Source organism: Orbicella faveolata, unplaced genomic scaffold (genome assembly GCF_042242905.1).
Source record: "Orbicella faveolata isolate gen_17 unplaced genomic scaffold, um_ofav_v1 contig_37, whole genome shotgun sequence".
Taxonomy (NCBI): domain Eukaryota; kingdom Metazoa; phylum Cnidaria; class Anthozoa; order Scleractinia; family Merulinidae; genus Orbicella; species Orbicella faveolata.
The window spans coordinates 1,202,501-1,225,972 of NW_028301566.1; the positions used below are offsets into that span (position 1 = coordinate 1,202,501).

The 23,472-nt window shown below is 39.0% G+C and overlaps 1 protein-coding gene across 3 annotated transcripts in view; it reads left to right on the forward strand.

Annotated features, from left to right (window-relative positions):
- Nucleotides 1-22,084, forward strand: part of LOC110069632 (uncharacterized) — a 28,740-nt gene extending 6,656 nt beyond the window's left edge. For 2 of the 3 annotated variants that reach the window (XM_089275760.1, XM_020777154.2), the window contains 27 exons: nucleotides 1-241; nucleotides 1,928-2,197; nucleotides 3,916-4,034; nucleotides 4,703-4,761; nucleotides 5,989-6,137; nucleotides 7,388-7,474; nucleotides 7,594-7,688; nucleotides 8,963-9,175; nucleotides 9,684-9,752; nucleotides 9,862-9,979; nucleotides 10,531-10,683; nucleotides 11,882-11,948; nucleotides 12,341-12,470; nucleotides 12,581-12,624; nucleotides 12,712-12,850; nucleotides 13,429-13,532; nucleotides 14,104-14,209; nucleotides 14,475-14,625; nucleotides 14,720-14,789; nucleotides 15,159-15,225; nucleotides 16,610-16,701; nucleotides 16,846-16,975; nucleotides 17,112-17,153; nucleotides 17,410-17,520; nucleotides 18,185-18,472; nucleotides 18,943-19,581; nucleotides 20,083-22,084. The exon at nucleotides 1-241 is cut by the window's left edge and continues 275 nt beyond it. In XM_089275760.1, the coding sequence (XP_089131886.1) occupies nucleotides 1-241; nucleotides 1,928-2,197; nucleotides 3,916-4,034; nucleotides 4,703-4,761; nucleotides 5,989-6,137; nucleotides 7,388-7,474; nucleotides 7,594-7,688; nucleotides 8,963-9,175; nucleotides 9,684-9,752; nucleotides 9,862-9,979; nucleotides 10,531-10,683; nucleotides 11,882-11,948; nucleotides 12,341-12,470; nucleotides 12,581-12,624; nucleotides 12,712-12,850; nucleotides 13,429-13,532; nucleotides 14,104-14,209; nucleotides 14,475-14,625; nucleotides 14,720-14,789; nucleotides 15,159-15,225; nucleotides 16,610-16,701; nucleotides 16,846-16,975; nucleotides 17,112-17,153; nucleotides 17,410-17,520; nucleotides 18,185-18,472; nucleotides 18,943-19,581; nucleotides 20,083-20,196 (3,867 nt within the window). In that variant the 3' untranslated portion in view covers nucleotides 20,197-22,084. Of the gene's footprint in view, nucleotides 242-1,927; nucleotides 2,198-3,915; nucleotides 4,035-4,702; nucleotides 4,762-5,988; nucleotides 6,138-7,387; nucleotides 7,475-7,593; nucleotides 7,689-8,962; nucleotides 9,176-9,683; nucleotides 9,753-9,861; nucleotides 9,980-10,530; nucleotides 10,684-11,881; nucleotides 11,949-12,340; nucleotides 12,471-12,580; nucleotides 12,625-12,711; nucleotides 12,851-13,428; nucleotides 13,533-14,103; nucleotides 14,210-14,474; nucleotides 14,626-14,719; nucleotides 14,790-15,158; nucleotides 15,226-16,609; nucleotides 16,702-16,845; nucleotides 16,976-17,111; nucleotides 17,154-17,409; nucleotides 17,521-18,184; nucleotides 18,473-18,942; nucleotides 19,582-20,079 lie in introns of all 3 variants that reach the window. The other variant, XM_020777156.2, reaches the window with a different exon arrangement.
- Nucleotides 22,085-23,472: the final 1,388 nt, after the last annotated feature.

Consider the following 23,472-nt stretch of genomic DNA (forward strand, 5'->3'; position numbering starts at 1 on the left):
ACAGCGAAACTGTCTCCATCAAGTTTGGTGACAACTACACGGACAATTCCTAGAATTTCCACGTCTTCATTGCTTAGGTCAACGGCCACCTCCAGTGCAAAAATTGATTGGCATTCCACTGCTTGGACTGCCCCGCCATTGCAGAGCACTGGTTTTGAATCACATACGATTAGCGCTTCACCAACGGCTACCAGCATCATCAATACCACAGCCACTGCTACACTGCCACCTACAGTCCACGGTAATACTCAACACTGATAATTAACACAATAATAATAAAGGATTGTTGTTGTTGTTAATAAACGACAACAATGACGATTATAATCAACAATGATTTAGATAAACATATACAGGCAAAAACTAACGATAGACAAATCCGACGTTTCGGCGACATCTTGGCGCCATTGTCAAGGGAAACTAATTAAATATGCGATTTCAAGAGTAACTAAGAGTTCAGAGTTTCTAATTTGCATAAGTTAGACAAAGACTTAAGCGCGAACTGAGTCTGATTGTACATTTAAACACGGTCGTAATTGTTTAATGAGTAACATCTCATTAATGAGACAATCAAACTTGTTGTGGCATTTTTTCAACACGCTAAAACAATTGCGAAGGTCATCCGGAATCCTGCCTGCGTGTCTATTATCATAGTGATTGCGTACTGACGAGGTCTTGCTTCTATGTCCTTGCTAGCCAACGTATTCATGTCGTCTATTGAAGAGAAATTAGATGTTGAGGGCAAGCTGCCACCTTACTATCGTCGATATGTTGACGACACATTCACTGTGATGCCCGATTTGTCTACAGCTAGGGACTTTCTTAACACCCTCAACCATGTTCACCCCGCCATCAACTTCACTATGGAGGTCGAAAATGATGGAATGCTTCCCTTTCTCGGTACTCAACTCCTAAACAGAGCGCCTCGTATTGAAACTAAAGTGTTTGTGAAGCCAACAAACAGTGGTCTGCTTCTCCATTACCACAGTCATGTCGATAATAGGTACAAGCGCGGACTATTGACAACTATGCTCGATCGCGCACATCGCCTGTCTTCGTCATGGTCCTACTTCACTGAGGAGTGCGAACGACTGAAGTCTGTTTTCTCTAAACTGAAATATCCCAAGCACCTTGTTGACTCCACTGTCAAAACCTTCCTAAATTTAAAGGTCGCTGACCAGCCCTCATTACGGTCCAGATCTACGACAGAAAACACTACTCGGGTTGTCATACCCTTTAAAGACCAGGAGTCTGCTAATATCGTGAAGACACAGTTGAAAGATCTCAGTGTGAAGCTGCAGACTAGTGTTCAACCGGTGTTTACGAGCCGCAAGATTGCCCAGGAGTTCCCGACAAGCGAACCTAAGCCTCAGCTCATTGATCAACAATGCGTTGTGTATAACTTCAAGTGTGACCAGTGCGATGCTGGTTATGTCGGTTACACCCGTGGCCATCTGTTCGTACGCGTTGATGGACATAGAAGCAAGACCTCGTCAGTACGCAATCACTATGATAATAGACACGCAGGCAGGATTCCGGATGACCTTCGCAATTGTTTTAGCGTGTTGAAAAAATGCCACAACAAGTTTGATTGTCTCATTAATGAGATGTTACTCATTAAACAACTACGACCGTGTTTAAATGTACAATCAGACTCAGTTCGCGCTTAAGTCTTTGTCTAACTTATGCAAATTAGAAACTCTGAACTCTTAGTTACTCTTGAAATCGCATATTTAATTAGTTTCCCTTGACAATGGCGCCAAGATGTCGCCGAAACGTCGGATTTGTCTATCGTTAGTTTTTGCCTGTAAATGACGATTATGCTAACGATTTTCACTATAATTTCATAACTGTGTTTCATAACTTTTAGACCTGCACCGTTCATGAGGTATTAACGCAAGTATAAGTGTTGTTCCACTTACAACTTTAGGGCCTCCAGTAATCGTCAAATTTGAAGAACAGCGTGTGGTAAATATTGATGAGATGGTACAAGTCAAATGTGATGCCACAGGACACCCACGTCCCAAAATTCACATGACGTTTAACACCCGGTCTGTTAAGGACGCGGAGGATGTGACCGTGACGTCACCGGACTCGGAAACTGAGATCGAATTCAAAGCTATAAGGAATTCGGAAGTCTATTGTGAAGCAACAAATGAAGTTGGCCGAGATAAGCGCAAAATGAAAATACTGGTTAAACGTAAGTAATAGTTTGTATTTTATTGTATTTTGAGATTGGTTAATCCATTTATCACAGTTTTACTGCAAGCAAAAATTACTGAAAGGAAGTGAAAGGAATCATACATTGCTGATCATTCGTGAGGCATTAATAATGGTAATTGAACTGAGTGGAGTGCAATTTGGTCTGAAATCGTACGCGTGATTTCAAAATCGAACGAGCGCGCAGCGCGAGTTCGATTTGAAATCACAAGTATGATTTCAGACCAAAATTGCACGACACGAAGTTCAATTGCCACTTTATTAGATCCATTTTGAAATCGCACAATTTTATCGCCTTAATTTTTAGATTTTTGGTGTATTGTTCTAGTAGCCGGTTTGTTAAAAAAAAAAAGAAGCGGAACCGGAAACGCCTTTACGTCTCATTTAGTATGCGAAATGATGTCATGTGACGAAAACTCATCCGAGCATGACAAAGAAACAAGCGGTTTTGAAGTGAGAACGAGAATAGTATACCTCAGGTATAAAAGTTCAATTCTCGTTGCCTGAATCAACGATGGAAGGTCTTTCTTTCTTCTGTGGTTGAGGCTGAGACTTTTCATTGTCTTTGGAGAAGGAATTTGAAGGTGCATCCTGCGTAATTCTGCGATGGATTTCTTTTGAGTTGTGAAACTCGAGTGCACGATGCCCAGTGGATGGTACGTTTTTTTTTCTTTCATACCGTTTAATGGCATGATTTTCAGGGAGTCCAGCTCGTTATCATCTCCGTTTCTTTTTGTGACCTCGGCGAAGGACTCAATACTCAGGACCTTGTCAAGTTCTTGCGGCGCCATTTGTTTGAAGATATTTCCAAGATGGCGGGACTAGCACCAGCTTCATAAGATGTTCATTCATTCATTGTTTTGTGGAGCGGGGCGTATTTTGACTATGTTTAGTCACAGCGACAGAGTTGAGCTCTTTTGTTGCTTCGTTTGAAACTACCGGAAACCTGGAAACATCTAACTTCTTGAGATGGCCCTGAATTTGTTGTTGTGTGGTTTTCGTTTGTTTATGTTTTACTGGACTCGGTATCATACGGATTTTGAGCAGATGTTGAAGAAAAATCGCCAAAATATTCGTCAAAATGGACACTGAAAGTTGGAAACTTCCATTAAAGTAGGTGTTCAGCCTGAAGAAGCTCATAATCGTCATTTAGAAACTGTAATTAATTACATTCGTCAATTTTTTTGGAAAAAAAAAGAACAGTAACAACCAAGTTTTGGCAATAGTAGTTGCTAAATTCTCCACACAATGGCTTTTTACCTCTCATTTTCCTGAAATTTTATTGTTTAGTTTAAACTAATATTGAAATCTGATTGGTTGTTTTGTTTTCCTGTGCCATTCTCAATGGCTGAGAAAGAGATGCGATTTAGAACAAAAAACAGTGCGATTCGTGAATAAATCGCACCATTGAGAGCCAATCAGATTGCAAGGATAACCAGTGATTTCAAAATGGATTTAATAAAGATTGTAATCTGTGTCAAGACTGTATTGATATGTTATGACGGATGGTGAAGATCCATGAAGACTTGAACATAGCAGCGTGCAATACGCAACAATGACTCTATAAGCACAAGATGGCAGCGGAGCCATACTGTTTTAAAAAATTGGCCTCTCTCAATTGCACACAATATCATTTTAATGCTGATTGGCCCAGAACATAAATGGATAATATTTGTTTGCATCCAATTTTCCACCCAGAAAATGGAACAGAGTACCTGCTACTGAAAGTGGAATTAATAAAAGAGGACTTTGATGAGAACATGAAAAACAAGGGTTCTAAAGAATTTCAGGACATGGCTGAAAGGATAACCAAAGAGGTAAGTGCATTGAGAATCGCAAATTGATCTTCATGTCTTTATTAGTACCAATAAGACCCAGAGGGATCTTCTGTTACCTGTAAATATTTGCCCTTTTTTTCTCACCAAAAACCTACCCAACCGAGAGGTTTATATTGTATTCGTTAACAAACTAAACACAGCTATAGTAAGTAAATGGAATTTCTAACCTTTCATTGCATTACGTGTTCGCTAAAAGTCAAAAGGGTGAGGTGAAACAGTAGATTGTCCTAATGATGCATAGCATGATTGTTCATCCTCCTCCTCGTCCTCGTCCTCTTCCTCCTCCTCTTCCTCCTCCTCTTCCTCCTCCTCTTCCTCCTCGTCCTCCTCGTCCTCGTCCTCGTTCTCGTCCTCATCCTTGTCCTCGTCCTTGTCCTCGTCCTCATCCTCGTCCTCTTCCTCTTCCTCTTCCTCCTCCTCTTCCTCATCCTCCTCCTCTTCCTCGTCCTCCTCCTCGTCCTCCTCGTCCTCCTCGTCCTCCTTGTCCTCCTCGTCCTCCTCGTCCTCCTCGTCGTCCTCGTCGTCCTCGTCCTCGTCCTCCTCGTCCTCCTCGCCCTCCTTCTCCTCCTCCTCCTTCCATATAGCCCCCAGTGGGGGATAGGGCTGCATAGTCGGCTAATTGTTAAGATATCATTTTTGCATTGAAGGTGCGGTCTGTGTTGGGCCCTCTTCCTAGTTTTCTTGATGTGAGCGTGGTGAAACTCAAGTGAGTTATCTATGTCACTTCAGTTACTTTATTGCTAGAATTGGTCAATGATATCAAAAGAAAACAACTTTACATATTAAGAGTAACAACTGACTTGTTCATCACTTTCAAATTCGTAAAACTAAAAGTCAGACTCTTGTGAGTTCTTTATACTAAAATGTGTGTGAAAGTGGCGTTGCTTGTGATTAAAAACACTACAATGTGCACGGTAGAGAGTGTTAATTAGGTACTAAATAGTTTTGCTTTGATTTCTTGGATAAAGAGTATTTTGTAAATTAAGCATTCACATTTCTCACGACATTTCTTAAGGATGGTAAATTTTTCCCGAAGATCTTTGTTCCTCTGATTATGGGTGTCACGCAGGTGTTGTCTAATAGCGGAGTGCTTGTGTTCCTCAATGCGTTGGAAAAGGTGTCTGCGTGCATAGCAAACGTAATCTGCATTACACAGATCACATTCGAATTTGTAGACAACACTTTGTTGATTTATTGACGGTGGTTTGGCCTCTGCTACTTTTTACTTATATCGAAAGCCTCCGTTATTAGAACTTTACATATTGTATGGATAAAGTCTCAAGGAGAGTTCAAATAGTCAGTGAACTCTCCTGACTTGGTGCGCAACATTGGAGTGTCTCAGAAGTCTGCCGGAATAGCCACGAGTCATTAAACCGTATACTTAACAATTATTCAACGAGCGCACGTTGGATATGAGATGATATGAGATGCGCATAGCGCTGAGTTTGCTATAATCATCTCATATCCAACAAGCACGAGTACAGTAATTGTTTTATTAACACCCCTCACCCCCCAAACAGAAAAGAACGGAAAACTAACGTAAAGTAAAAATAATAACGCCCCCAAAAATTACGCGTACCCTTACCATATTTGTGGAGCATGGTATATTTTGCTCATGTACCATGATGGCTAAGCCAGTGAAAACTCCTGAATTGCATTATCCAATGATCCACTTTTTAATAATAGTTAGTAGTCGCTTCTCACTAATAGGTACTCTATATATAAATACGGAGGCGGATTACTACTACGAGCTTTCTAATAGACCAATTTTGATATATTACAATTCAGCCTAAAACAATTCACAAACTCTGTAGTTATTCCCCAGAGCCTCGTGCTGAGTTCTGTTGTTTTAGGCTGAATTTTAATGTATCGAAACTGGTCTATTGGAATGAATTTACGGTGTTTGCTATTAGCTACTCAAATTTGTTTTCAGTCCAGGCTCAGTGAAAGCAGACATTTTGGTAAAAACACTCCAAGACACTGACGATTCAGTAAGAAAAAGGCTGAAGGCAGAGGTCGACAATGCAAAGATTGGAAACTTAGCAGTGGACCGCTACTATTACACTATTGAACAAAGCCAAGGTATGACATTGCATGCTGTTATACAGCTTGAGGTTAGTTGCGCCTTTACTGGTTGATTTCTGGTCACATGGCAATCGCTAAAGCCAAATGTCGCCCGCTCTCTCACTAATCAGAGGCTACCTTAACTTGGGGATAACCACAAGCTGGGATATTTTGTCTGTAGTAAGGCTGGTAAATCGCTTTTTTAATGGCGAATCTATTTTTAACCATAAGCAGAAACGAGGCACATACAACAGACGCACCTTTCCCGCCGCAAAAGCTGGGAATGCGAGCGTGAAAAAAATATTATGTCATTGGGTGGCACAATGTAGTCACGTGCTTTTCCCTTGGGTTCTGTTATTTTCGCTGTCGCAGAATAAAGGTACGCGGTAGGCGTTTTATCTCGTTTGAGGTAAAGCGGGCGAGAATTTGAGCCTGAAAACCATACCGGCCTGCACAGCCCATATAGCTTATACATGGGAGTACCCTCTATCTACCCTCCGGGTTTTCGGGAGCCGTTATTTTCGTGTGGGTCGTTACTTTTGGAATTCTACGGTAATGGGGTGTCCGTAATAGCGGGGTGTCTGCAAGGCGAGAGCTTACTGTAATACATTTTACATTATAATAGTAAATGAACCAAAAGATGGACACTATTTGATGACATGGCTTCAAATAATACCAAAATGTGTCTTGAAGTTATATTGTGAAGCCTGGAAATTTTCTCATTTGCTTTCCTTTTTCGCGACCTCGAGAACTAGACTTTTGTAAGATCACTTCGATTGTGCTTTTCGGATGAAAAATAACAAAAAAAAAAAAAGGATTGATGGATTTTTCAGAATCGTTAATTAGCCAAAACTGATGAACCCGTAAGTTGCCTGAACCGCCCTTCACAGGAATCTTACAATTGGAACGCAAAGAATGGTTGCACAGAAACGCGAAGAATCCTTACACAGGAATGCAGCGAATTCACCCCATATCCACGTGTCCACATGACTATAATCACACTGTATCGAGACACCTTTAAAGACTCGTGAAATTTCTTTCCATCTCGCGTTATTGCTATACATTGAACTCCAAAATTATGACTAAATAATCACTGGCCCCTTGGGAAACAATTCGTTTCTCGGAGAAAAAAAAAACTGTTTCCCTAATGAACAGTAATTAAGTGTAATGACATACCGTAGAAAAAAGTAATGACATAACATTCATGACATGGCATGCTTTATGCTTAAAATGTTAGTTTTTGATTATTCGCCTCCTTATCTACATAGGTTGTCCATCTACGTTTGAAAATGTGACGTGGAATGATGCAGTTTATGGCGATTTTGACGTACAGCCATGTCCAAGAGGAGCGAAAGGTTAGTCAAGCTATCCTCTACCACTTTTATATGAGCTAACAGAGAAATCCAGAAGCCGAAGCGCTGGTCTGCGTTTCTATTCCGGGCCTTTGTCAATTTAACTTTTATTTTATGTTAAGGTTTTGCCAAGCGAAACTGTTCTTCCGGGGGGTTCTGGTACTACCCGGACTACACAAGCTGTAAAAGTGTTGAGTTTGAAAACCTCAGAAATCAGGTCAGTTTTGAAAGTGATTTGCTGATAATTTACATCTGTTGAATTACACTTACCAGCATGCTTTTCAGGTCAATATGCATCCCAATAGTAATAAGAACAATAAATAACAGTTATTCGTTTAAGGCGAATAATTGTTTTAGTATAATTTGGTATAATTTTCAGTGGTGAATATCATGAGCTACAAAATAACGGGCTAAGGCATAGAAACACACTCTCTTCTTGAAAGTGTTGTGCTGTGTCGGTGGGCAGGAGTATCAGTTAGCTATTTAGGTCAATTTAATTGCTGCAGCGAGTCTGTGAAGCAGTCGTGTCGAGGGTTAGCCCGTCATCGGAGCAAGAGTGTCGAAAAATCGAAACATCAGTTTCAAAGAACTCGTTACACAGATGAATGTACCAACCTCAAGTCTATAATCCACAAAGTGCTTTTCAAATTCTGCCCTTGTCCCTTAGAAAATAGCTAAATAACCCTTGTGAAACCCATATGTGATAGTTTCCTCCTTACGATATTTTGCTATTGGTAATACACCTTATTCCAAAATTGCAGCCAGTTTATTATTCTTTTGTTTACATGGTAATTAGCCCTCTTTGCCTCGTCAACACGTACAGAATACAAAAGCAGTTTTGAAGTGAAAATGAGGCAAAGGGGGCTAATAAACATGCACACTAAAGAATAATAAATTGACCGCCATTTTGGAATAAGATGTATAGTAACAAATTATTTACACCAATTACTAGTCCCAAGGGTCACAGTAAGTTTTGTTTTCCCGAGAATCTCGCTGTGTAGCTGGAGTTTAGTGTATAGTAATAAAGCAAGAAGAATTACCTCTAGGATACAATCAAGATAAAGGACACCTGAACATTTGTACATTCAAATTCAAGTCGTAGGAGCAAACTAACCCTAAAGAGGGTCAGTTCTTTGATATAAGTTACGTAATGCATGAATGTAGAATTCCAAATAACTTTTCATGTGGACGTAAATTGATAAATTCAAGCGTGGATGGTGAATGTTTTATTCTCATTTTGAACATCTGCTTACAGTGCGACGCTTTAAACGTTCGAATTTTAAGTTCAGAAGTCTTCTTATTGGCAGCTGTGTATTTTCGGAAAGAAAATGTCAAGTCAAAGTAACCTGTGGCTAGTATGGAGAGCTGGCGACAGCTTTTTAATTGTACGCCCATCGGGCACCATTAACAGCACGCCTTAGATTAGCTTCATAACAATGTTTGTAAGCAGATTTCATTGTGTGTTTTCATTGTATCTTGTTGGGGCTGCAGGTCAAGCAATATACAAGTGGTATCGTAAATAACGAAAATGTAGAAAGGAATATCCTAACAAGCTTGGAAAATCTGTTTAACTTGTCGACACCAAATGAGGACTTCGCAATGATGGCAGGGGATGTTGCTATAAGCGCAGAAATATTGGAATTCATCGTTGATTATATTACTAAAGAAAACCAAGATGACGCTCACAGCTCCACCGAAGTCAAGGTAACATGTATGTTTGTATGTTACTCTAAAAGCAAGGATTTATTTCCCCAAAAAGAGTGAGGTTAAGATGTATTTTAATATTTAAACATTGACTAAATTGCTTTTTGTTCATCAGTCAGTGATCAGAGAAATGAATGAGGCAAACTTGTTCAATAAGATTTTTATTATTATTTTATGAATTTATTTGATTCGTGGTCAATCAGATCAAAGCATAATGCTTGTTAATCAAGTTCCTCACAGATAATTATCGGCCCTGACTCGTCCAACTTGTTTTCCTGTGCCTGAGGGTGCGCCCCCCCCCCGCCCCCCGTAGTCATCTGATGTTTACTTGCTCATCTATTTCATCTACTAGTTCCGGAGCCGTACTTTCTTAAACGTCTTCGTATGGATGCGCTGCGACGGTCAGCACTGATATCCATCTTCTTTTCCTTTTATTGCAATTAAGAAACGATCTGGAAGCGGCAAACAGAACATTTGACGTTCTAATAATTATTTTTCTCTTTAACAGCATGTTATCAACGTTGCAAATAGCGTTCTTCACAGGAATAACGAACAGGAGTTTATAGTCGCTCAAAAGGTGCTGTAAAAATCGTGTTTGAATTTTTGTAAAAACCTTCAGAGTGTTTCAGTATTTATTAGCATTCACAATATCCAACCTAAAGTTTCTTACTTTTATTCGTCTTTAGTTGCTACAGACGGCATCAAGATTCATAAGAGTTCTTGAGACATATGGTCTCCAGGCTGCTCGGGTAACTTCATTTGAGGGCGACAGGAATCTAGAAATATTTATATCCGAGAATGTTGGTAAGTTATTTATATATGTTATGGAGATACGAGCAAAGAACTAACTGAACTGACCTGATTCGACGGCGAGAACTAGATAAGAGTTTTAAGATAGTGATACCCTCTAAATTATGCGGAAAATATGCAAGCGATGCACTCAATGGCCGTTTTTATACTAAAGACGCATTATCCGTCTGGACGAACTTGGGCAAACATTTGTAGTTCGTCTGGTTATGCGTCTCTAGTATAAAAACGGGCACAAGACGTATTATGCGTCTAGACGAACTATCTCTCCTAGCTCGTCGTTCAAGACGAATTTCGAAGTGTAGTTCGTCTAGACGCATAATACGTCTTGTGCCCGTCTTTATACTAGAGACGCATAACCAGACGAACTACAAATGTTTGTCCAAGTTCGTCCAGACGGATAATGCGTCTTTAGCATAAAAACAGCGAGGACGCATTGTCCTTCTGGACGGATAATGCGTCCTCTAGTGTAAAAACGGCCAATTACAGTGTCTTACTAGTTCAGTTTAAGAGAAAATCATGATGACACTTGTTATTTTTGGTAACAGTTATGGGTGCTGGTAAAGCCGATCCCGAGAGTATCTCAAAAGATGTCATTTTTCCAAACTACGAGTGGGCCGAATTGGCAAAAGTTCAACAACAATGGAATGTCACCACGTTCGTGGTGTTAAGCCAGAAAGTAATCAAATCCATGAATCCTGGTAAGTCAACGGAATGTTAATTTGCTTTACTTACTGTATAGTAAAAAGCAAAAAAGTAAATGTAACCCGATAAGCGCGAGCAAATACGAGCTCTTTTTACTCTGAGTGTCTGAAGGCTTTGGTTTTACCGGAGACTTAACAATAATGATTAGTAGAATTCTAATTGGACACTGATGCAATTGCTGCAATCTGATTGAGTGATCGCACACTATCAGCATATATCACTATTAGCGTACAGTGCCTGGAGGTCGTCTACAAAATGACGACGGTTCGTTGGTTTTCTAAAGTTTTGAAGGAAAATTTTAATGCAAATGGATAATTAAATTCCTGAGAAGACGAAAAGAAGGACAGTAACGATTTCTTCACTTGAAATTATTGAAAAAGAGATGCGCGAGCGCACCAACTTCAATTTCAAATGACAATTCAATCCGAGCGATCTTTCTAAAACATAAAGTTTAATAATACTTCGAAAAGTAAATTTCAGTTAGAATTCTACTAAAACAATTAGATTATTTGCTATCTCCTCATAGAAATCTCGAGCTCATAATCCAATTGTTAATTAGAGTACTACTTCAGGTTTCCAGATTTAATGACTGTCCTTGAGTTTGCTTTCAAATATGTCGGTATGTATTGTAAGAGCTCGTTTCAATGTTTTGCACGGATTCCAGTAAAAATTTCCATTTGTGCTGTCAAGAACGTCGTTATGACTGCATATCATTGAGGTAATTTGTATAAGAAATCACATGATTTCGACTCCGATTATTTAGAATAAATTAGCACAAGTAAATTTTTGTAAGACCAAAAAAGCATTCAACGAGCCCGTAGGGCGAGTGCAATTGGTCGTCGTTGAAACGTTTACGAGAGCTTATTTATTGCAAATGAAATGATAATAATCATTTGATTACTTGTTAATTTTAAATATGCAGTATAATTTCAACTTCAAATTTCTGTTTGGAATTAACTGACACGCTCTCACCCAATCAGCGTGCTGAGAGTTTTGCATGTATATTACTACTAACAATATCGAAATACGGTGTTATTTCTGATAGAAGACTTTGAACCATGTCTTGACAGATTCAGTTCTCAAAAGTTATCTTTCCTAACTACATAAGTAATTTTGTTCATCTTGATTACAAATCATGTCCAAATTTCATGTCTAATTTTGTCTGTTTTTATATTTTATTTTTTGGCTTTCAAGGTAAAAACGGAATAAGATTTGCTGGCTTCTTATATAGAACACTCACCAGGATCCTTTCTTTTGAAAGGTGGGTACAGTCAGTCAAATCGCAATACTATTTACTTCACTATTTACTGCCAAGGTAAACTGAGAGGAACGATAGACAAATCTAACCTTGCTTTGAACAACTAAACAAACGGAAGAAAAAAAGACATTTTTAACCTTGGAAAGGGATTTAGCACAAGCACTGATACGGCTGAACATACAAACATCAAAAACGCATATAATAAATGAACAAGAGGCTAGGTCAGAGGGAGGGGGACCAGTGGACTTTTAACCATGCAGGAAACAACTTCAGCTTTTTGTCAAAACGGGACAACTCGGAATTCAGTTTTTCACGACTGGCGCCTTAGATGTTTGGCCAGGCTGGCTCCTTAAGAGAGTGACATGGTGTTAACTTGTGCAATCTTACATTTTTAGTGCGTATAGTGACAAAGGTATGGCCTTTGAAATCAACTCAGCAGTAATTTCTGCCTCCACGGACCCAAAACCAGATTCCAAATTAACCGATCCCGTCATCATCGCCTCTAGTAACCTGCAAGAAGTTGATGTAAGTTGACTTATTTGGTAATATATATTTTTCATTTAACATTGAAGGCTTCAAGATTGTTATTTGCCTGTGAATAAAAAGTTTATTAACCGGTGACCTGTTTATTTCAGCTCGATGGTGATGAGCCAATTTGTGCATTTTGGGATTTTAACATGTAAGTATAACGATAGCTTTACTTTACGTGCAACCTAAATTTGGTCACCAATTAAGAAGCAATAGCTAATCGGAACTCCTTTTCTAGGAATGCTCCTCACGGGGGATGGTCTAAGGAAGGCTGCAACACCTCTTCGTACAATCGTATGCGAACAACTTGTCGGTGTGATCACATGACTAATTTCGCGGTGTTACGGAACAGAGCTCTTCCTCCAAACGTACAGAAGGTAAGTGCAAGCGTCATATAGGAAAACTCACTGAATACAGTTATCAAGTGTCATCAAGGAAAAGTCACTGAATACGATTATAAAGCACCACTGGTTCGACTTAAGGACGGTGCTCGCTTTTATTAGTGCGCACACGTTCTGCGCATCATGCAAGGCATGGTTTAAGCGCCACGCGCGCGCTGGGGTTGACGTTGACGTAATCAACCACGCTTCCAAGTACACGACTAAAATGAATGCAAAATTTTCCTACTGTGACCAAATCAAGTTTAATGAACCTGTACTTACACCAGGAACACCAGAATAGCAGCATACCACTAACTGTTAACGTCTTTCAGATGAAAAACTAGCAGTTATCTGTCAAACATTATAGCGGAGCTCCGGCGGCCCGAAGGGCCGCGAAGGGGAGCCCCATACTCATATTATTACTAAATTCACTCGTACAAAACGATAGTTCCAAAACTTTTGTAAGGGTTCCTTCCTTTGCAATGCTTTTGTTAGATACCCTATTTGTCAGCGATTAATTGTAACTAGTCTGTTAAAAGCTGTGTTTAGATGACGTGCTTTCATTTTTTCTGCAGATAACATCAGGAATAAGTGACTTCATCCATTGTCTCTTGATCGCTTGCTGGATAATAATCGCATTTGCAGGAATAACATTTTTACTTCTCTTAATTTTAAGCCCGTAAGTACAATAATATAGATTTGTACTACCCTTTTCAAATTCCGTATATTAGCACATTTTATCCAAAAGCAGCCAGCGAACAAGTGCCATTTTTGGCAAACTGTAATGTGCAGGGTTTCATGTAACCGAACAATTGAGAGAACGGATGCTGAAGCTGGGAGAACTTAACACATTTATTCAACATGAGGTCGAAAAGCATGTGGCAGATCTCTACCTACTGCGCATGCGTAACGTACATGGATATTCATGTAATATAACACGGACCTTCGTTGAAGCCCTTTTTATTATTCAATCAAAGAAAAGCGCCAGAACATCCCAGTCATCATGGCGCAATTTCCTAGCGATTTGGAGATGAAAATTGTGGGCCCAGTCCAGTGTCAGAGCCCGGAAATTTTCCCTCTCCCGCCACTGTTTCGTTCGATTAAATGGGATTCTTAACTAGGTTTAGCAAATTTTTAGACACTTACATTAATGATACCCTGATGATACCCTTGTTAAACAAAGTGAATTATTGAGGTGAACTTCTCCAATGAGAAGGCGCATGGTGCGTTTTTTTCTGTTTCGCTTTCAGATGGTTGAAGCCAGATCGTACATGGGTGATGCATATGTGTGTCTGTGCTTCGATCCTTGTAGCCTTTGTTCTAATCCTGCTCGGTCTAGCTTCTTATAACGACTTGGTAAGATGAAGATGCTAGTGGCGGTATAATTACTAGCGGTACTTATTGTTGCTTCCTTATTACAAGTGAACAAACTGGAACTGATTTATGGAGACAAATAAAGTGGATCTGTGATAAGATCGCAGATTCATGGTTCTGTTTCAAAGTTGACCAGCGCTCTTAATAGCTTTGACATCGCTTCTGCTTACTTTTATGCAGTTTTGGTGAATTAAGATGCTCCAAATGTTTGATAGTTACATAGCTGTAATTTATTGTTTGCTTGTAGGAGTTGTGTAATCTTTTGTCGTTCCTGGTTCATTATTTCTTCCTTTGCTCCTTTTCGTGGATTCTTGCCGAAAGCGTTTATATGAGAACTTGGGATACGGAAAATGGACCGAAAAAGAAATACTGGATTGGATATTTCCTGCTTGGTTGGGGTGAGTCACCGTAAATTTAATCTAAAACGTTGTTGTTTTATTTCAATAATAATAACTACAATGACAATGAGACCCTTTTGTCATTTCCTTCAAGGTTTGCCTGGAATTCCAATGCTCATCACGTGGTTTATAAACAAGCTTTCGGGTTTTGAGAGCTACCTATCGTAAGTTTTGTTCCTTCAAACACTTCTTAGCAAGTAAGTTTGTTTATAACCTCCCCCCTCAGACAACCAAATTAAACGGGAAAAACAATAGCGGTAAAGGGAAAGACTCTTTCAGAAGATTCTAAGCAATCTTTACACCATCATAATTTAACTCTTAAAATTATCCTGAGAAGCTCAGCAATAATCAAACGTAATGTATTCTACATCCAGTCTTCTTGACAATATACAAAGGTTTACATAGACGCTATTAATGATCATAGCTGATATGCATGGCATAGATATAAAAAACAATGATTCCGTAGGATCCGCTTTGTAGATTCTACGAAGAAAATACACGGAATAATAACGCTTAAATTTTGTTTGCATTAGGTGCTGGATGTCCTTGTTTAACCCTTTGATATGGCTGTTCTTCATACCGGCGTTAGTTTTCTTTGTGGTAATGTATCTTTCGCATCTTTCAGTTGTTTCATTTTCGGCAATCAATCAGAAAGTGACTGCAAGCTAGTAATCCTTGTTCTAACGTTTTCCTTTAGCTTAATTAAAATCTAAGAAAGTAGACGCTATCAAAGCTTTAAGTTTTTTTCGCGTCTTCGCTGTTTTTCACTCAACTTAATTGTTCTCCGCCGTTTAATCCCCCAGGTTTTTTAGTTCCTAAACTTCATTTTTATTTTTGTTGGTTGCAGTTTAATTGTGTAACATTTGTCTTAATTAAAGGGTCACTTACTTCACTTACAATGAAACGAAAATAGAATTACATAAGTGCATTGAAGTTAACATACTTAAGATTGCATTACTCGATTGACCAATTAGCAATAACTTAAAGCAAATAGACGGCACGCAATTCATTCATAAGAGATGACACATTAGAATGCGTAAAATATTTGCAACCATGGAAATTGCAAAACAAACTGATGTTTAACACCCGGCTTGTTCAATCGATCCAAACCGATCGAAAAATCAATGGAACTTTAATCGTTTGACTGTTTTGCGATTGGTTCTGCATCAGAACTCCAAGTTTATGATGACTGGTTCGATCACCGAACTCGATCACCGAACTCGATCAAAATTAAAAGGGGTAAGATGAAGAAGAGCATTAACAGCGGAGCAAATGAAACTGCCTTTGTAATATAAAGGTTGTCGGATAAGTCCGGGACGAGTTAAAACTCCCGTTAAAACTGGGCCTTAAAGGAGCACAGTCACCGTTTGCGCATATTGAAAAATATAGCCTCAATTTTTCAAATTCGTCGTTTGTAATCCGTGTTAATCTTCTCCATCCTTAGCCATCCTTGTTCCTTTATGGTTTATCATTATGTCTTTGGTGTTTTTCTACTTATTAAACTGTTGTTTTTAGGTTTCCTTCAATTTAAAGGTAATTTTGTATGTGGCCAAAATAACTCAAAATACCGTGACTGAGCTCCTTTAATGTGTAAAGAATGACCACACAAATAAGATATTCACTTGGACGACAGTGTACAGTATTTGTAAAACAACAATAAATAGCGCCACCAGCTTTCTCATAATATTTACTCACCACAGAAAGATGGCGGATAGCAAAATGGAATTTTTATTCGTAGTGTTCCTCGGTTTAATTCAGGGAAATTCATAACCCAACAGGTCTAAAGGAATGCTGTAAGCCTGCTACTTCATTCCCTAAAGAAGGAGAGGCTTCAGTATGGAACAAAAATTTGTTTTTTCGGCCAGACCTTTTGCTTATCGTGACTGTGGTCTGTTACATTTCTCCTCTTCATTTAGTTTGGACTAAATATTAAGGCTGAATATTTTACACTGTACTGAATACCTGGCATGCTTTCCTTCGGTAGGTCACCTGCGTTATTTTCGTGATCGTATGGAGAGCAGTAACTGGATTACCAAGACAGAAGCTGAAAGCAGACTACAGAAAAACACGATTCAGGTAACTGATATCACATGGGCATCGCCAAATATCAGAACAGTGTTCAGTACGAGAAAGTATGCGTAACATGGTACTTCTTTCCATTTCCTTTATAGACGTGTTGTTGTTAAGACTAGTCTACAAAACATGATTCTGTTTTTTCAGGGTCCATATTCGTTACTGCATCATCCTTATGCTTATGTTCATGATCACGTGGCTGGTTGGCATTCTTTTGATCACTTATTATTGGAAAGCGTTGCTGTGCGTCCTGTTCATCATATGCTGCGTAATCACGGTGAGTGAAGTAACGTATTTTTAAATTGTTCAACTCGTAGTGGTATACGACACCAGCAAAAGCTGTCTCGATTGTTCTTCTTATGTCGTATAATAACGATTATTATTTTGAAGCAAGTATTCTTTTGTAATTTCAGGGATTTATGCTTTTGTTATTTTATGTGATCATGGATAGACAGGTGAGCTTATCACTAATTAATGAAAGTGAGTTCCATTTTGGTGGTTACATCTAGCAGTCTACGTTATGGCTCGGCCCGGAAAGTGGGCACTGCTAAAGCTTTTATATAAGCTGAGGGTTTTTGTTTTGGCTCTTCTCAGCTTGATAATCTTCGGAATGTTTAATACCACTAATCTGAAGTGTCATATATTTGCTTCATTATTGCGGATGACGTAATTTTGTGACAACGTTTCGTTTAATTTCTCCTACGTGTCCAGGTCCGTGATGCCTTCAGGCAGTGTTGTTGCTATTGTAAACGAGGCCGACGAGGAAGTTACTGGGTAAAAGGAGATAACGTGTGGGTACAGAAACCACCGGAACAACTTGAGGTAAGCTTATCTCGCTAATCTAGTCAATAAATATTCCACTACTTGTCTTCTTACTGACTCAATTAACTACTGTAGATGATCGAGGTTATTTGAAATTTCTTACTCAAGCTACATAATAAACGTTTCAAATAAGATAATTTTTAAAATAACAATTTAAAATCACGTGTTCGAGCTTCGTCGTTTTCTGATTTGTGGGTAACTCGAATCCTTTGCAAACTTTCTAAATTATCTTTGTTTGTTTTGATTATGTGTAGAACTACATCAAGCTTAATAATTTCTTGCGACACCACTAAACTTTTATTGATTTGACCATTGAATAGTACGAGTAGCTTATTCGCCTAGCGCCTTCCCTGTTTCTTTGTTGTCTAAACTAGACTGTTGCGCGAATAAAAAACTCTCACTTTTGGGATTCATTTGCGACTTTTGCCGTTTCTGAAAAAAATGATAGTACTAATTTACATGAAATATATTGACATTTCCAGTTATATTGAGATTTTTGTAAATCTTAGTTGCGTGAGCCGTTTCATAGTATTAGCGCTATATAAATGTACAATTGTTACTACTACTATTATTATTATTATTATTATTATTATTATTATTATTATTATTACTATTATTATTACTATTATTATTCCTTATTTCTTTACTGGTTTGTTTCCGTTAGTACCAACGGCCAGAGGAAGAGCGTTTAGTAACTGGAAGTGTAGAAGAACAACCAGACCAGGAACGCGACATTGAACTGAATGGCCGAGAATCGACACACGAAATCGAAGAAGCTTTACTTAGACCTGGGACAAGACCTGAATTAGAAGAAAGGCGGTCACTGGAGTCTTCCAGAGAGAGTTTTGAGGATCCTTTCTATGAGAGTTTGAGGCAGTCTGTTACTGTTGAAGTCCAGCAAGTCCCGTCAGAACCGAAAGAGGAACCCAGGCAAGAGCCTATATACGCAAAGGTACAGTGAAAAAGGCTTCTGAACAGACATGCAGTTTACAGAGATTACATTAAAACAACAACTTTTCCTTAAAGCGAAACAATCATGAATTAACCTCCTCTGAACTCAAGGATCTCTTTACAATTGCAACTTCACGAGCTCATTTAAAGAGGCGTTCTAAGATCAATTTCATGAGATGGCAGTGGGGTCTCCACATACTCTTGTACTAGCAAACCTATGTTATGGACACCATGAAAAAAACTTGGCCACAGAATTTCAATTCTGCAGAGATATTTTTATACTTTTTATTTTCCTTTTTTAAGTGGATTATACGGTCTTCCTTGTTCACTCACAAACTAATGCTTTTTCATTCTTCTAGTATATTAATTCTCAGCATCCCAAGAGGAATCTAATCACAGACTGCCATTTTTAGATGTCCACGTTGACAACATTTTCATATCTTCAACTGTCTGTGTTTGCTTCTTTAATAGGTAATCAAACCAAAACCTCCAAGACATCCTGAATCGGACAGCGACGATGAGGACCTGACTCCCGAGGAGCGGGAAGCTCGAGGAATCCGTGGATTAACACGGGAGCAAGTTATCCGCATGGCAAAGAAATCCGACGCCTCTAAGAGAGTTCTGAAAGATTATGAGAGTCCCTCAGGAAGCGCGGAGATCCTGGACCCGAATCAACCAGTATACTTATTAAATCAGCAGGAGATGGACGAAGAGCTTAAACACTTTCGAGCATTCTTTGCCCAAAGCGAGCCACCTACAACAAGCACACCCACGAAGGAAGAGGGTGCCTCCACAAGTCTAGAGACAACCGACAGTTTCGTAAAGAGAGAAACATCGACCTCGGTGACAAGGACCCAATTCTCGTCCTTTTCATCACAAACGGATCAGAGCTCCGTAGTGCACAAGAGATACGACAGAGAGGAGAGCACTTCAAGTTCAATTACCAAGAAAATAATAAGTCAAGAGAGTCAGGAGACTAAAAGTACATTCCAAAAGACAGTTGGTACGTCACTGAAGTTAGAAGAAACAGCGATCGATTCTTCTTTGGAGGAACTTGAACAACGGGCTGACGGAGACGGAAATGACTCATCAAGCAAGCCTACTGCTGTGGTAATAGTTGCATAGATAAAAATCTTGTGTCAAATCTTGTCTGTAATGGTGTCTGTTTTCCCCCACTGAGAATAGGAATTACTCTACTCCAAATCCATAAAAACGTCCTATTATTCATCCACTCTGATATTTTGGCGTACAGATTTTGTTATCGGTAGTTCAACTCTCAGGCCACGTTATTTAAACAGCCAAGTTATCAGCTTCCTGCTGGGATGAAATTAACATTACCCTACACCTACTCTTTAAGGAAATGGGATGAAATCAACATTACCCATACCCACTCTATAAGGAATTTAGATAAAATCAAGATTACCCTATACCCACTCTCTTGGGAATCGGGATGAAAGCAACATGACCCCACACCCACTCTCCTAGGAATTGGGATGAAAGTGTTATTATCCTACACTGGCTTATTGGATTTGAGGAGGAAAAAATAATAATGAAGCTAACTACATTGTTTGTGACAGAACAATAAAGTTTTTTTTTCTTATTTTTCAGTAGAGTGGTGACAATGAGGACCTACGTGTAAGTTTGTTGAGTTACTTTACAGCAGCACATCATGGGCATACAGAGGAAGACGAATGGCGTGATTTATTTGAAGCTCTTAAAGAGTGAATATTGTTTAGGAAGTGCAGGCATTTCAGTTCGAATAGTTCTTAAAATGTTGTAGGCAAAATTCTAGATTGTATTACATTGCAAAACAATGGTTGTGCGTAATGATAGATAATAGATATCTTTAGACCGCTGTTAACTTCTTTTAGCAATGCTTAAGAGATGTATAGAAAATAGTCTCGTCACCCAGAAAATGCGGACTCTAAACACAATCAGACTTAAGTCCTGAATTTGTACTTTTATACTTAAAATTGCCTGAATTTGTACTTTAATACTTATAATCAGTTGACTGTAGGTTGGGTTTCAATACTTGTGATCAGGGTCGTTTTTGGCATTTTACACAGCCCGTGGTGACTGGAATCATATATGAATAGTTTAAGGCCATTACGACGTCATAATCAATTGCCATGGCAGCGCTAAAGGTGAAAAAAATGTCTTCACGTTACCTGTCGTGGCTAGTAACTAAACTACAACATGTTTATTTTACATATTTTTTCCCCTTGATATAATGAGCATCTCAACCACATTTGGCTCGGAAAGGTCTAAGCAGACGTTTTTACAACTTGCTCAAAATAGAATCAAAAATACTGTTCAAAATGTTTATTCTGAGAGGAACCCAACGAATCTGTTCCCCAGAGGAATTCTTGCTGGTTGGGAAATTATTTTCCGTGGCCTTGCAACTGTGAATTTATCACTTCTTCTCTTCAAACTTGTCTCATGGAAATTATTAATTTAGATCTGGCTGGGATAAAATCCAGTGAAGATCTGCTATGATACTATTCAGTACTAGTTTAACACAAACAAAGACTATTTTGGTGTAATATATTCTGAACAAACACTCATTTCTATCGATGATTTTTAAAGGAGCTAGGTCACGTTATTTGAGGAATTTCTTTTATATTTCGTTAATTACGACCTCTAAGCTTCAAATTGGCAGAGCAGCAGTCTTTTATTGGCAGAATCAGTGCCACGAAAAATCTAGGATGTTTCCCGATCGTAAAAATGACAAATTGAGTTAGGGCTGATGCAATCTATTTTAATCTTCTCCAATTTTGCCCTTCCATGTCCCTTTCTTTCTGTGACGAGTTTGAGTCCTGTGCAGAGTTAATCAGTTCTTATTGTGATATTTCAGTTGATTCTATGACCAACTGGTCGCTGCTGAAATTGTGTGAGCTTAACCCCTAACTGACTGGGCACTGTAAACGTTCTTTTTAGCTGGCTGGCTGACCATCCGTTTGGAGAAAGAGGAACAATTTGATTTTTCAGTAAGGGGGCATACAAACAAATGCGTCATATTAGTGCATTTTTAGCAAATTGTTTCGTTGGGTGCCCTGTTCATCACGTCATTTAGCTACTAAGTGCCTGGTTACAGCAACTCTAACTATGTAGTTTTTAAATTATCGGCCTAGAATGTGAAAGCGAAAACACTTCGCTGGTTAAAAAATGTCAACCATGGGCTGGTGTAAATTATTAGGACCCAACCTACTGTGAGCGCTTTCAGTTCGCGCCCACTCGCCACGTCCAAAGCTAGTTAATGTTACATACGTTATAGATAAGCTTTAAATACCGCGGGTATTATTAGATTACATAGCAAGTCTTATGCTAGCCATATTTCAGGGGAACTGATGTTCTTCATTCGCTCAAGCAATAGCATTTTTATTTACTTGCAAGTTTTAATGTAAACGTTTTCACTATTGTGTTGAACGTTTCTTGGTCTATAATCGCTAAGTTAGTGAGTAAGACATCTGGTTAAATTATCTGTAGAGATTTTATAATTTATGGCCACGATTATTAATTAAAGTGCTTTTTAGCTAAGATTAACCTTGGAGATCTTTGTTATAGATAGTTCAAGATGACTGCAAGAAAATGAATAAAACCTGTTTAACTAGAACGTTGCCCTAGAGCTTTTCATTCTAGATAAGGTTAAGTTGAATGCATGAATTCACATACTACTCGTAACGATAAGGCGAAAATCACCTTTGAATTTTTTGTAAGGGTTATGGTCTTCTTATCTCCATCGAGTGATAGAAATCTGAGATCTATGCAATGGTCGCCTGTAAGTTAGATTTACTATGTGTAACTGAGCTTTCTTCAAGACTTTAAACCAAAACTAAGTCTTTTTATCGTTCTATACATTTTCTCTTCCTTTCATTGACCGAAAGCCCACCACGTGACCTGAAAATAACTACCTGAAAAAACGGGCTGCTCATGTGTAATACCGTCTAAATGTTTTTGCTGCATATAGTATTCTGTTCATTTGTAACCACGCTCTAGGGTGAAAAATGACAGATCGCTTCCCTGAGCTGTTAGGAAGTGATTAAAATAAGAAAACAAACTTGGTGATAGAATGATAAAACTGTCATTGAACTCCGCTTCGGCAAACACAATCGAACCCTTATTAAGAGGCCCTCTGTAAAGCGGTCACCACTATTCAAATTCCTGAATTTCGCTTCACATATTTACTGTATATTTGACTTCCAGCGATCACCTCTATTAAGCGGACGCGGTCACCTTTTAAACTTCCCAATTGGCTAGTAATTCATCTCTGTCAAACGGTCACCTTACTACATTAGGTGGTCAACCCGAGCACAGTTTTATGGTCACGAGGAACTTACGCTGGTGCTGAACAAAAGTCTAACACGCTCGGGGAGACTCCTGCAAGCTTTTCTCTCACTTCGGCTGGTTTCCATTTCAGTGTCGTTTGATCCTGGATGGTTACTCTTTGTCCGGGTGTTAGTTCAGGAAGTTGCATGCAGACCCGTCATGATAGAATTTTTGGAGCTCCTGCCTCTCCTCTAGTCTGGGAGCAGCTACTTCATTTAGGGCGTCTCTGGGAATTTTTAGTGGTTTAATTTCTTACAGTAGAGGCATGTCTGGCCACGTGCTTGGCATTTGGCTGAGGGTGTTGTGAGGGTGACCACAGTTCCCCTAGGAGGCTTGAAAGGTGAAGATGGCTGATTTGGTGGAGGGTGGCTTTGGTGTTGGGTATCCTGTATCCCTCTCTCTTGGTTCCGTCTCTGTACTAAGTGTATGGACCCATCTGTGATTTAATAGCTGGTTTTCACATGACGTCACAAAAATTTGAACTACAAAACTATTGATCTTCCTGAGATTTTACTTAAATGATGTATAAGAGCAGCTGAAAACTAATATTCATACAAATTTTCGCTCCAAATGGGTTCTTGGTTTTGTGATACACTACGCTTGAATCTCTAAGCTTTTGCGTGACGCGGCATTTACTTGACGGCCTAGAAAGCTGTCATGATGGTTAAAAAAGTG